A 13,648-nucleotide genomic window follows, 5' to 3' on the forward strand; every position below is an offset into this window, starting at 1 on the left:
TTTCCGCGAATATAGAATGTATTGTACAATTATAAGATTAAAACCAGTTTTTTTAGCCCCGAGGTGCCGAAGGCACGGGCTGATATTTTCTCGTATGGATGAGAACCGGTTCCTATCCACCGGATTCGAATGAATACGAGAATAGTTATTTCTCGTATCGTATTATAAACGGCTTACCGCGGATATCTATAATACAAAGTAGCTTGATGTCTGTCCGTCTGACCGTCTGTCCGTCTGTCTGTCCGTCTGTCTGTCTGTCCCTTAAGATCTCGGTAACCACTGAACCAATCGGATTCTACTCTTCAGAGAATATACCTACTGGTCCTGTGGTGGTTTTAGGCTATTTTCTTGGGGGGTGGGACAGCCCCAACCCCCCCAAAAATAAAAAAAATCCCACCCCCAAAATTTTTTTTTTACATTTTTTGTAAAATCTCAGTAACTGCTGATCAAATTGGGCTCTACCCTTCTGGGAATATACCTACTGGTCCTCTGGTGGTTTTAAGCTATTTTCTTGGGAGGTGGGACACTCCAACCCCCCCAACAATAAAAAAACCCCACTTCCAAAATTTTTTTTTTTTTTAATTTTTTAAACAAAAACCAGTAATTGGGGTGGGGGAACCCCACTGCAACATGGGGCAAAGCCCCCCCCCAAAAAAAAACAAAATATATTTTTTTTAATTTTAATTTTTGTGTATGCGAACAACCTAGGTCTAATTTTTACGAATTGAAATTTTTTTTGTATACGGCAAACAACCTGGGTTTAATTTGTACAAATTAAAATTTTTGTGCATAAAGCGCACAACCTGGGTTTAATTTTATCACAGAGTAATTAAACAAAGAATATTTTTTTGAATATTTCTATTAAGGAGGGTTGACTTCCCAAAACTATATAGGGCGAAGCCCCTAGAGGCTAGGGGCGAAACCGCTAGTATTATACATAGTATTATATTTTTTAGAAAATGTTTACACTCATAAGTTGGTTTTTAAATTACTATAAAATTGCTTTCTAATATGCTGAAATTATAGCTTATTACAAAGACTATTTCTTGTTCATTAAAAACGTTGTATAATTTTATTGTAATGAACTTAAATAAGCTGTATAAGAAAAAAAAATTTTAAGAAAGTATATTTTTAATTTATTAGAATTAAAAAAAAAAATATAAGGATAAGATTTTGAAAATACTATTAATTGACTTTTGTTAGCTGAGCTTTATTAAGTAATTCAGAGGTTTATGTCTTGTTGCTATAACTTTAGGAAAAAAACTGTTTTCAATAATCAAAAGTTACCTAAAATGCTGTACAAGATTTCTTTTGTTTCATAAAGATATGTATTTTAAATAAAATATAAAACCTAAAAATAACAAACATGGCATTTGCTGCAGAGTATAAAAAATACAATTTAATCTTGTATATATAAATGGAAATTTTCGCATTTTAAGGTGAACATATTACATCTAAGAAGTGCTATATTCAAAAAACTTTATATCTTTGAAATCTTTAATATTTGGTTAATGCAATTATATTTGATGTTATATAAATAATGCATTTTAAAAATATATGTATAAAGTTTTCATACATTCCATAATACATAATACTCAATTTTAACATAAATAATTATTTTGAAAATGAAATATCTTAAATATAACAATACAAGTATAAGACAATATTATCTGAAGATTAGTTATGTTTTTTTATAATGTTTTTATAATGTTTATAATCCATAAATAATTAGGTGAATTTAATGTTTTCAATATTTTTAAATCACAAATAGTTTTTTAATATTATATTTAATCCATTGCAACCAATTAATTGGGCAACTACATTTGTGAACATAGAATTTTAATAATAGCATCAACATCAAACAATTAGAAGTAAGTATGTTACACATGATTTTATAATTTCTAATGTGCAAAAATATAGGTTTTGCTAAAGCATTTTAATTGTAATTTATTCTAAATCAATTATTTAAAAGTATCTTGTAATTTCTGCCTTTTAATTTAATTTTTTCTTTTTAGTGACTTATGGTTTGATTTGAATTTCTTAGATTCTGATTATCATATTTGAAAGTGTATATGGTCATGCGTAGATTTTGCATACGTGTAGATTTTCTGAATAGTAGTATTTCTGAAAAGGTCTATTCATAATCTATTCATAACAGTTCTAATTATATGTAATGCAAACAGATCATTATTTTAAAGAAATTTATTGTATTAAATATAACTTTTTTCTCATTTAAAAAGTAAACGTATTTTTAAAGGTAAATAGAAATATTTTAAAAATAATTTAAGATTTTTTAAATTAAATTTTTTCAAATATTTTTTTTTTATATTTAAGAAAAACGTGATTGTATCTTGGGAGTACTGTAAACAATTATAGGTCAATAAATGATAACATAATCAATCTTTACTTTACAAGAAATCTTAGTTTGTAAAGACTTAAATTATTTTAGTGGAAACAATTTATTTTTAATTTACTTATTCCTGTATCCCTGAGAAAGGGTAAAATTACAAGAAACAGCTGCTGTGCAGTTTTCAATAATTTGTACCATCAGGTTAAAAATTAAAGTCATACCTTTCATGCAAACTCAGCACTTTTAATTAGAGTCCTTTTTTTGGAATCAGTTTTTTTAGTAGAGTGTTTTTTAAATAGGTTTAAAAAAAGATTTAAAAAAGAAAAACAATTTTGGATATTTTCACTTATATGGACCATCATTTTGTGTTACTCTCCCTCATTACAATAATAATAATTTCTAATAAAAAAAACATGTTTCTAGTACTTTCAATCGGGTATTTACCTTGCAGGACCCTGTGTGTTATTTTGTGTTAACATTTATTGTTAATTAACTTTTTAAACTTGTTTGTTAGTTATCCTTGACAGAAAAATTTTGGACAATTAAACAACTTCCTGTGTGAAAATTAGAGTTGGGGAGTTAATGTAATAAGGATAAGCAGTTGAATTTTAAACAAACATAAATATTATCATAATTTCACAGCATAAACAAGCTAAAGATAATTTTCTTCTTATACCTTTTAAAAAAATTATTATTTTATGAAAATTAAATCGAATTATACTTCAATTCAAGTTTTAGATAAGATTTTCTAAATCTACGGATTGACTTTGAACACAGTAATAGTGTCTGACTGATTATGACGTAACAAAAAGAATTAGCCAATGAGAGGCCACTATAAATTTTACCATTGGTCAATAACGGCCTCTCATTGGCTAATTTTTTTTGTTACGTCATAATCAGTCAGACACTATTACTGTGTTCATTGACTTTCTATTATAATATCTAAAAAAAAGCAGTGGCATGCTGCACAGTGTACACCAGGAGTTGGTGCAACCGTTAGCGGTTGAAAAAAAGTGGAAGACAAGCGATCCCAATTTTAGTTTTAAGGGGGGTGTTGACACCCTTCTATACACTCCTATCATATGCCACTGATATCGCGTGTTTTCCACATTTTTACGACAAATTAAAATAAAATTTATGTTCAGATCCTTAACTTTACGAGGGGGAGGAGTAATGTAATTAATAAGGAGGAGAATACCAATACAAGAAATTATGTTAAGTTGGCAGCGCAGCTACTTTATAAAGATGATCTTCAAACAACATAACATTTAAAAGTAAAATAGGATAAAATTGTTTTAAACTTTTACAACCAAAACAAAAATTCATGCCTCTTGGGCCATATTTAGTATATGGATTATCTTGAAAATTGTGTATTATTTATGTGATTGAACATATCATCACACAAATTATTATCGACGTTCATGAATGTCCTTGTTAATTTGTCTCATTTTACTCAGCACGTTTATTGACAAAATTTTTAAAAGCTAGGCTTTTCTATAATTAGGGTCGGTCCGTCCGTCTGTCTACACGTACGTAACGGATAGCTTTTTTCGTTAATTTAAACATGTTTAAATTTTTTTAAAAGATATCAAACTTTGTATGATTATTTCTATATTATTTCTATTGAATAATTTAGGAAACGTAGCATCTCTGTAATCGTTACCAGAATGTTTTAACATGTTAATTTTTTTAAAAAAATTTGACAGCAAATTTTACTATATGATATAATTATCCTGATCATCTTATTTTTACCTATTACAACAAGATACTATGATATAAGCAATGTATATTTATAATCAAGTCCTAAGAATTGTAAACATGTCCTTACACATTGTCCTGTATTTAGGCATTTTATTTAGACTTATACATTTATATTCTATTTATTTAGTTTTGATACTCTACAGTCTACAATTGTTAATGTTCGTTTGTTTCAGAGCTTCGCTTTTACGGATGTTGTCATCCTTGTTAGAATATAAACTTGAGATAATTTATAGTACAGTAACATTATGATGAGAGTTTCTAATTAAACAAGGATAACAACATTCATAAAAGCATAGCTCAATAAATAAAATGAATATACACATATAAACACATGTAGTGTTATAGGACATTAAATGTCAATAATATAGGTATAGAAGTTCGGACAAAAATTAATTAATTAAAGGGTACTTATTATGGATATACCAATTTTTTAAGGTAAATATGCTTCGCTTAGAACATTAAAAAAACGACGACAGGAGTGGATGGTGTGCTGTTTTTAAACTAGTCTCCAATATAATTATGTTTTATTCAGTTTTGGAGAATTCTTTTGAATTAAATGTCCGAATGTTTTAACCACTAATTGTAATCTACAGAAGTTTTGCAGTTTTATAAAAATTTATCGTTCATTGTCTTATCCCTTTAGATCCCTGACAAAAAAAGGAGGAGTTACATAAATAAAAGGAGGGACAATACAACCCATACAGATTATATTTTTAGGAGCGAAGCTACTTAAAAAATAAGATTTTAAATTACAGTAATCAATGATATGTATTAAAACTTTTTAGTAAATAAATGTTATCCTATGCAAATATGGACGATAGATTGACGTACATTCCAAATAATGATAAAACAAGGATGACAACATCCATTAAAGCGAAGGATAGGAGCCGAGAAAATCACGTTTCCCCCATAGCATTACTGACGGACGGATGGATGGACAGACAAAGTGAATTATAGAGTAGCTTCGCTACTAAAAACTTGGATTATCATGTAATACAAAAAGTTAAAAAGAACAGCATGCTGTAAGGTGACGCAGAGACTATACAAGCTATCCGTTATTGACTGGTAGTCAGAAGGAACGACTTACTCATATTATAGAAATCTTTGTTAAAATTCATTCAAAACAAAATGACAACATCCATGAAAGCAAAGCTCTAAAATCATAATGAAGGACAAACGAACAACAACTCTTGCAGAGTGTCAAAACATAATAAGTAGAACTTTAGTTTGTAAATCTCAACAAATATTATATAAATTGTTGCAAAATTGCCACATTGCTTAAATACAGGATGCAGTAATAGAACATACTTCCATTTTTAAAATTTGATTATGAAGATGAGATCGCTTACTATAATGTACCTTGTTGGCCTAGGAATCATTATTACAAAAAAATCAGATAAATAGGACAAATTTATCATACAAAATTTGTGGTAAAAAAGTTTTAAAAGGCATGTTTTAAATAAACTTTCTGGTAACAATTAAAGAATTGCTACGCCTCTGAAATAGTTTTGACATTTGTTGTGAATACATAACAACAATGAAAAAAACGGTTATCAAAGTTTAGAGTAGACTGGTTTTGCCCAAATAAAGTACATTCATACTATATATCCATCCTATTATATAAAGTAGTTAGGGCTTTTTGTCTGTCCCGAAGGATCTCGCTAACCGCTGAACTGATATTGTTCTCCTTTTCAGTAAAGCTTCTTATAGGTCCTGGGAAGGTTTTAAACTATTTTTGGGAAGGGTGTCTTGACCCCCCTCCATCCCAAAAAATATTTTTTTTACAATTTTGAAAATCAAATTTAAAATGGGAGGGAGTCGAATTTTCCCCCTCCTACCTTAAGTGCCCCTAGAGGCTTCTAGGGGGCGTAGCCGCTAGTGTATTTAAATAAGATATGAAATATTGCAAATAACAATATTGCTTCCAGCTTTTAGTATTTTAGTTTCTAAAATATATTGAGGAACCCGAAAGATTGTTGTCTCAAGTATTAGAAGAATTTTTATAACAGGATAATTGAGTATCTATCGTGATACAATTAAGCCTCTTTTTCAAAATCTTCTATTTATAATCATTTTCCTATTTCATTTTTTTGTGTAAATGTATAAACACAATGTATTCTTTATTGTTGCACCTGTTAGGTCAACTGATATCCTAACATAGCAGGGATAAAGAGAATGATCACTACTTTGGTATAAATTTAGGAGTGGTATAACTGCAATGATGCAACCATATTTAACCGATAACTAAAAACATAAAAAAAAAATATTTTAAGGTGCAAGTTTTAAGAATTACATCCCTAAGATACTAAGAAAATGGTACAGTCAATAACCAATGCCAAAAACCAAAAATTCCAAAACTTAAGAGGGGCCCTGAGGAATAGTTAATTTTGACAAATTTAATCCACTTATTCCAAAGTTACTGCTATTGTTTTAGAATTTAGTTTGTTATTAAATGCTCTAATCAAATAGCCCGACTTTTTTAGGATTTTGAATATTCCCCTGTCCCCACGCAGTCTATTCGTTTTTTCTACATTTATGTCCATTCAGAAAATCTATTTCAGAAAATCTATAGTCAATCGTGTATATCTATAATACAAAGTAGAACGATGTCTGTCTGTGTGTTTGTCTGTTTGTTTGTAGCGAAGGATCTCGCTAACCGCTGAACCGATTGGGTTCTCCTTTACAGGGTAGCTTCTCATAGTTCCCGGGAAGGTTTATAACTATTTTCTTGGGGGGTGGGACACCCCTAACCCCCCCAAAAATGAAAAATACCCCCCCCCCAAAAAAAAAAATCCCCCCCCCCAAAAAAATTTTTTCTTTTCTTTTTTATTTTAAATCTAAAATACGAAAAATTGGTTTGATCAAACCTCTTGGGGCAAAGCCCCTAGAGGCTAGGGTCGAAGCCGCTAGTAATATATATATAAGATTAAAACTAGTTTTTTTAGCCCCGAGATGCCGGAGGCACCGGCTAAAAAAACTGGTATCTTATGATTGTACATTTCTATATTCGTAGAAAGCTGGATATAATTCGATGATAGACATGGTTTTTTCGTATGGATGAGAACCGGTTCCTATCCACCGGATTCGAATGAATACGAGAAAAACAATTAAATTTTTTGTATTTTAAAATATTTGCCTTACCTTGATTTCATCAGAGCCTTCGATTAAATCAACTCTCTAAAAAATATAAAAATATTGATTTTTTAAAAAGCTTTTATATAACTAAGTGGGTTGGTACGTAAAGAATAGATCTTAAAGTCAATTTATCCACGTGAGAATTGTCATATCGAGTTCACACTTTGTATGATATTGGTCAAGGTGATTTCTGAAACCAGAGGCTGCTATTCAGCCAATTAATTTCATTGGAAATTGACGAAAATTAAATATTTGGGAATAGTCCTTTTCGTAACATCGTATTTTTAAAATGGCTTTTTATAGGTTATTTTAGGTTAGGTTATATTGGGTTAGGTGATTGCCCCACAGGGTTAGAGCCCCCCGCAGGGGCTAGAAATAGGAGAAAAGTTACTGTGAAAAATACGAAGAATCGCGCCATAAGGTGCGATGTTACGAAAGGGACTATACCCAAATATTTTGTTAAAGTAAAACTTGTTTTTTTTTGTGTAACTGAAAGGGAAGTGGGTAAGAAAGGGGGGAGGGAAGGGGATTGAAGGAAAATGTTCAATTAGAATTGTTTGTCAGAATCACATTCCCTGCCTGAACCAACTAATAAGATTTTAATAAAAGTACCCAAAGTTTTAGAGACAAAGAATAAAATAATGCGGTTATAAAACTGTAATTATCAGTATAATTTACAGTCCATTGCCCCCCCCCCCCTCCCCCATTCCTGTAAAATAGCTTTGATAATAAACTTCAAAAAAGAGACTTACATAAGAAAAGGCAGTTAGAATAGAAACTATCGTAAAAACCATTATCATCCTGAAATAAAAATTGGTGTTTAAGTCAAGCAGAAACTAGCCCCCCCCCCCCCCTCCCTCCAATTTGTAATATTTTTTTTAGTGATGGCAATCCGTTGAATTTTTGGGCCGGATTCGGATTCGAATTCGGATTCCGGATTCTAGCAAGGATTTTTAATTTATTTTTAAATTAAGTGCTACCTACATATGTCCTAAAAATTAATGTCCTAAAAATTAATGTTCTTGGTGTTCTCTATAATTCACTTCCGAGAATCGAACCAGATTTTAAATGATATTATATATAATGATGAAAATCTTTGCCTTCAAAGAGGAGGAGTTGAAAGAAAAAACTCAAGACGTCAATTTTAGCCTACCAATTAAGAATCCGGAATTAGCTATTAAAAAACGGATTCCAAAATTGGCCAAAAATTTGGCGGATTCCGGAAACGGATTGCCATCCCTAATGTTTTATTCGTTCAGCCAAACCCCTCCTACACTGCTGTGCAATGCAGCGCCTATGCATGAGGAGCCTTAATCCTGAATTTTTGAATTCTAAAGATTTGCAATTGCGGTACATTATATATTCCTACATAAAAGTAAGAGGATGTCTGTCTGTACCTCTATCCGCTAAACCGATATGAAAAAAAAGAGAAATCTGCCAAGGAAAAATAGCCTTGAGAATTCCGAGGATAGATGCTAATGTTACCAACCCTTTCCTGAAAGTCATAACTGTGCATGAGTTGTGCCTGTTTGTTTGATGCCAAAGCATATCCCCTACTTTAACAATTGTCGCGCATCTGACATAGCGGCATTAGGTACAATTCGACGTGGTTTGGTCTGAGAATCGAACTCATCACCTCCCCAATTTGCAAAAATTACCTCATGACTAAAATTGGTGTGGGCGGTGTTTCATAATCCTTCACAATTTCTGATTCCTAAAAGAAGGAGATATTATTATTATTGTAACAATTTTATTCATCAGTTGACTTCTTAAAAAATCAGGCGGGGGGGGGGGTGTTCAATGGTCGATTTCTCTTGTAAGGGAAGAGGTATTATTAGATATAAACAATAAACATTACCTTTCTAAATTAATATAGGTATTTGTAATTTTTTTTTGGAGGGGGGGAACTTCCCCAGCCCCCCTTTTGACGTCCTTGGTTAATTTACTACTTTTAGACATACTAGCGGAAACGCCTTTACTATGGAAGAAAGGGGGGGGGGGGGGGGAGACTCGACCATTTTCAATTTTAGTTTTAAAAGAAAAATATTTTTTTTTTTTTTTGGGGGGGGGGGTTAGGGATTTTTTTTCTATTTGTGATTTCTCTTGGGAGGGTGTTGGTACCCTTCCAAAAATAGTTCAAAACTTTCAGAAGCTACTTATAATGAAGAACCATATCGGTTTAGCAGTTCATAAACAGACGTTAATTTTATATAAGGATTGTCTAATTTGATAAATTACCTCTTTTCTCTTATTTTCCTCTTCAATTAAAACTTTGTATCTTTCAGAAGGAGCCAAATCTCTCCAGTTTACCTACACAAAACAAGGATGGCAACATCCATAAAAGCGAAGCTCTAAGACATTAGGAAAAACGAAAATTAAGTACCTCTTTTGGATTGTGATAACTTAATTAGCAGAATATAAAAATTGACTGTAAATTGCTCACAAAAATGTTCTTCACTTTTTGGGACTTTATTGTAGAGATACTTTGTTATTCATTGGAATAATTATTTTGAAAAACAATTTTATTAACCTATCACAATTTTTTTTAAATATCTACTGGAAAAAAAGTTACCTCACGTAAACGTTCGCTTGACATTAAGTCTCTGATTTTCTGTTCATCCCACCTAAAAAATAAATAAAATCAAAAAATATAAATAATTCTTTAATTTAAACTTTTTGATTTGGAGTGTGGCTTACTTTGTATTATAGATGTTTAGCTGGTATTATTTAGTATGGGGTGGGGGTTGGGGGCATAACCCCCATCCAATTTTGGGGCGAAGAACTTAGGGGCCAATCCACTGGTATCTATAATACAACGTAGAACAATGTTTGTTTGTCTGTCTGTTTGTTTGTAGCGAAGGATCTCGCTAACCGCTGAACCGATCGGGTTCTCCTTTACAGGGTAGCTTCTCATAGGTTCTCGGAAGGTTTATAAATATTTTGGGGGAGGGTACCACCATACTCCCAAGAGAAATCACAAAAAGATCGAGAAAAAAAAGTTTTACGTAGAGACTTGAACGCAACATAGAAATTATTAGGAAATTATAGACAACGTTTAAAGTGCCACTAGGGGCCTCTAGGGAATTCTTACAACATGTTTAGAAAAACAAACATAACATATTTTTTTTAATAAAGCATGTATTAAGTAAATACCTCCAATATTCTCTTGCTCTCATTTTATTCATTTCTCCCTCAAACGACCCTTCATGATGATAATCTTAAAAAAAACAAGAATGAAAACATCTATAAAAGCCAAGTTCAACAGGAACTGACAAAACAACGCATAAAAATACAGGTTATTTATTATCTAACTATCTATTTCTTTCAAACTGCCTGCCAGCTGCCTGTATTTATCTCTTTATTTGTCTGTCTGTCTGTCTGTCTGTCTGTCTGTCTGTCTGTCTGTCTGTCTGTCTGTCTGTCTGCCTGCCTGCCTGTCTGTCTGTGTCTGTACCTGGGGGTGGGTCATGATGATGGAACCCAATTTGATCATTATACTTCATTCTTTCATCATATCATCTGTCTATCTATCTGTCTATCTACCTGTCTGTCTGTTTGTCTGTCAATCTGTCTGTCTGTATCTGTACCTGGAGGTGGGTCATGATGATGGAACCCAATTTGATCATTATACTTCATTCTTTCATCATATTATCTATCTATCTGTCTATATGTATGTATCTCCACCTAGAGGTGGTTTATTTTAATGGAACCCATCTATCTGTCTATCTATCTGTCTATCTATCTGTCTGTCTGTCAGTATGTCTGTATCTGCACCTGGGGGTGGGTCATGATGATGGAACCCAATTTGATCATTATACTTCATTCTTTCATCATATCATCTGTCTATCTATCTGTCTATCTACCTGTCTGTCTGTTTGTCTGTCAATCTGTCTGTCTGTATCTGTACCTGGGGGTGGGTCATGATGATGGAACCCAATTTGATCATTATACTTCATTCTAGACTCCTCATTATTCAATATTTTATACGCGTCCTAAAACAAGAATGACAACATCAATAAGTAGCGAAGCACAGAAGAAATCGGATGGACAAACGGACAAAGCAAGTTAAGGATCAGATGATCAGTCAAAAAACTAAAAGAAATAAATTTCATTAAAAAAGAGTATCTCTATCTTTTGAAGCTTGACCTAAATACTGACGGACAATGTAAACAATATACTGAATGCTTAGTGGTACAGGGAATCAACAAAACTTTAGCTGTCTATTTTTCATATCATACGAGAAAACTTTAGATTCGGCCAGTTGGTACCTACCAGTCAATCATAATATATTTTAAAAGTCATCATTATTTTTTTTACTCAACAAATGGGAGAATGAGAAATGCATTGAACATAATGTGTTTAAAAAAAGCTTACCTTAATTTTTAAGAACTTTTCTTTTGCTTCCTCTGTTAGGAACATTTATTAAAATCATATTAAGTAAATAGCTCTAGGACCTTTAGGTAAAGTTGACAATAAAAGATAGATGAAATCGAGTAAGAAAAAAAGAACTTTAAAGGCTTCTAGCGAGCAAACAGCTGAACTTACATATAATGTTATTACTCTGGTAAGCCGAGCGTTCTCGGCCCACGGGGTAACGAGTTCGGATTCAACGAGCCCTAGCCTTTAATTATTCTACCAAACAAACAAGCAGGATTCAATCATACAGAAATTATATATTTAAACTGAATAATATTTACAAGCAATGTTTACTATATATATACAACAGATTATAACAATGGTTAGGTTTGAAGGGGGTGTGGGACGCTAGGGCTTAGCTCCCGGCGGTAGACAGGCTGTGGGGGCAGCAGTGGTAAAAGGGGAGGCAGCGCCTCCCGGTTATATAAGCGCGTGAGGGACGCGTGATAGTTGCATGTTTGAGTCCCCTCCCCACATTTAGGCAGGCCAGTTTGACCGCTGGGTTGCGGGGTCAATAGCGGTCATGAGATAGATGGTGATATAATAAGATTAGTGCAGGGGGTTTGTTATCATAAGTCACAGCGAAGCAACTCTGTAAACTGCCTGTCCGTCTGGGTGTCGTATTACCACAACCTCCCCTTCAAGGGTTGCGTGGCTCCTGAGCCACCAGGCCTTGAACCTGGGGATACGACAGCCTATGCCTGCGCAGGACAGGCAGTTCTTGGGGCACAGCTCGATGGAGGACAGCTCAGGCTACACAGGCTCCCTGGGACACTCGTTGCTCGGTCTGACTGTGGTTGGATATCAGCATTGTCAGCTCCTGGTTGGCTTCTAGGCGTGGGTTGGCGACGGCCAAGCCCCGCCGCTGGAAATTTTGCCTCGTCTGCAGGATTAGCTCTGCCTCAGCTGGTAACTGGACACGGAGGCCTAGGCGGACTCTGGTGGTTCCTAAGGGGGGAATGACGATGGCAAAGGGCGCATAGAACTCCATGGGGGCGCCTGCTTGATTCAGGTTGCTTGGTCTCCTAGCTCCTACCGGGATGGGGATGGCTGTCATCAACAGGGGGCACATGGCTTCAGCTTCGTCTTCTGCGGCGGCCTCTTCCATCGCAGTGGCTGGTTCTTCTCCTACAGGCTCGCTGCTGGCTGGCAGGTTCTCCATGTCCGCGTCAGGATTCCAGATGGCATCTCTGGGTGGCTCTGGAGCGGGCGGCAGCGGCGGTGGTTCGTTGGGCTGCTCCTGCAGGTTCTCCTCTACTGGGTCACGATCCTGGCCGCTAGGCTGTGGGGCGGCTGCGGCTGGCTGGTGCACTGGGAGCTGTCCTGGGTCGCTAGCTGCGGGCGCCGCCGCTCCAACTGGCAGCTCGGTGGCATCCTCGTCGCCGTCCATATCAACTTGGATGTCTGCTGGGATCTGGTGGGCAGTCACATCTCCAGTGTATTTGCGCAGTCGGCCTACATGCGCGGTAACTTCTGAGATCCTGGCTACTGGAGAGGCAGGTTTGATGACATAATGGACTTCTGTAGCTTGCCTCACTACTTTCCAGGGGCCAGTCCATCTCTTGGTAATCTTGGCTGCCTTCCCTGGCACCAGGCGGGGGGCCAGGTACCAGACCAAGTCTCCAACCTCATACTTGGCCGTGCCTTCGTAAGCTGCCGCGCTCCTCCGGATGGCTCCCTCCTCCTTCTGCTGGATGGCATCATACACTGCATAGTAGCGCTGCAAGAGAGCTTGGACGTTGGCTGGAACTGAAGCATATTCGGTCTCTGGCAGCCGTAGTACCATGTCCACCGGAAGTTTGGCCTCTCTCCCAAAGAAGGCCAGGAACGGGGTCACGCCAGTGGATCTGCAGGCCTTGGTGTTGTATGCGAAGGCGATGGCAGGCAGGTGGGGCTCCCAGTTGTTATCGTCTCTGTCTAGGAACAGGCGCATGCCTGTGTTGAGCGTCCTATGAAACCTCTCCACTCGGTTGGACTGCGGGTTGT

The 13,648-nt window shown here is 35.1% G+C and overlaps 1 protein-coding gene across 2 annotated transcripts in view; it reads right to left on the minus strand.

Annotated features, from left to right (window-relative positions):
- Positions 1–13,648, minus strand: part of LOC145306667 (uncharacterized) — a 31,136-nt gene that overhangs the window by 10,580 nt on the left and 6,908 nt on the right. For both annotated transcript variants that reach the window (XR_013875120.1, XM_080148964.1), the window contains exons 3-10: positions 11,621–11,652; positions 11,154–11,238; positions 10,400–10,463; positions 9,819–9,870; positions 9,485–9,556; positions 8,905–8,960; positions 7,999–8,047; positions 7,253–7,288 (exon numbers count right to left, since the gene is read on the minus strand). Coding sequence is in view for 1 of the 2 variants with exons in the window: in XM_080148964.1 (XP_080005090.1) it covers positions 7,253–7,288; positions 7,999–8,047; positions 8,905–8,960; positions 9,485–9,556; positions 9,819–9,870; positions 10,400–10,463; positions 11,154–11,238; positions 11,621–11,652 (446 nt within the window). In the remaining variant the exon portion in view is untranslated. The remainder of the gene's footprint in view (positions 1–7,252; positions 7,289–7,998; positions 8,048–8,904; positions 8,961–9,484; positions 9,557–9,818; positions 9,871–10,399; positions 10,464–11,153; positions 11,239–11,620; positions 11,653–13,648) is intronic.

Source organism: Acartia tonsa, chromosome 14 (assembly GCF_053477335.1).
Source record: "Acartia tonsa isolate MP-2025a chromosome 14, ASM5347733v1, whole genome shotgun sequence".
NCBI classification, from domain to species: Eukaryota; Metazoa; Arthropoda; class Copepoda; order Calanoida; family Acartiidae; genus Acartia; species Acartia tonsa.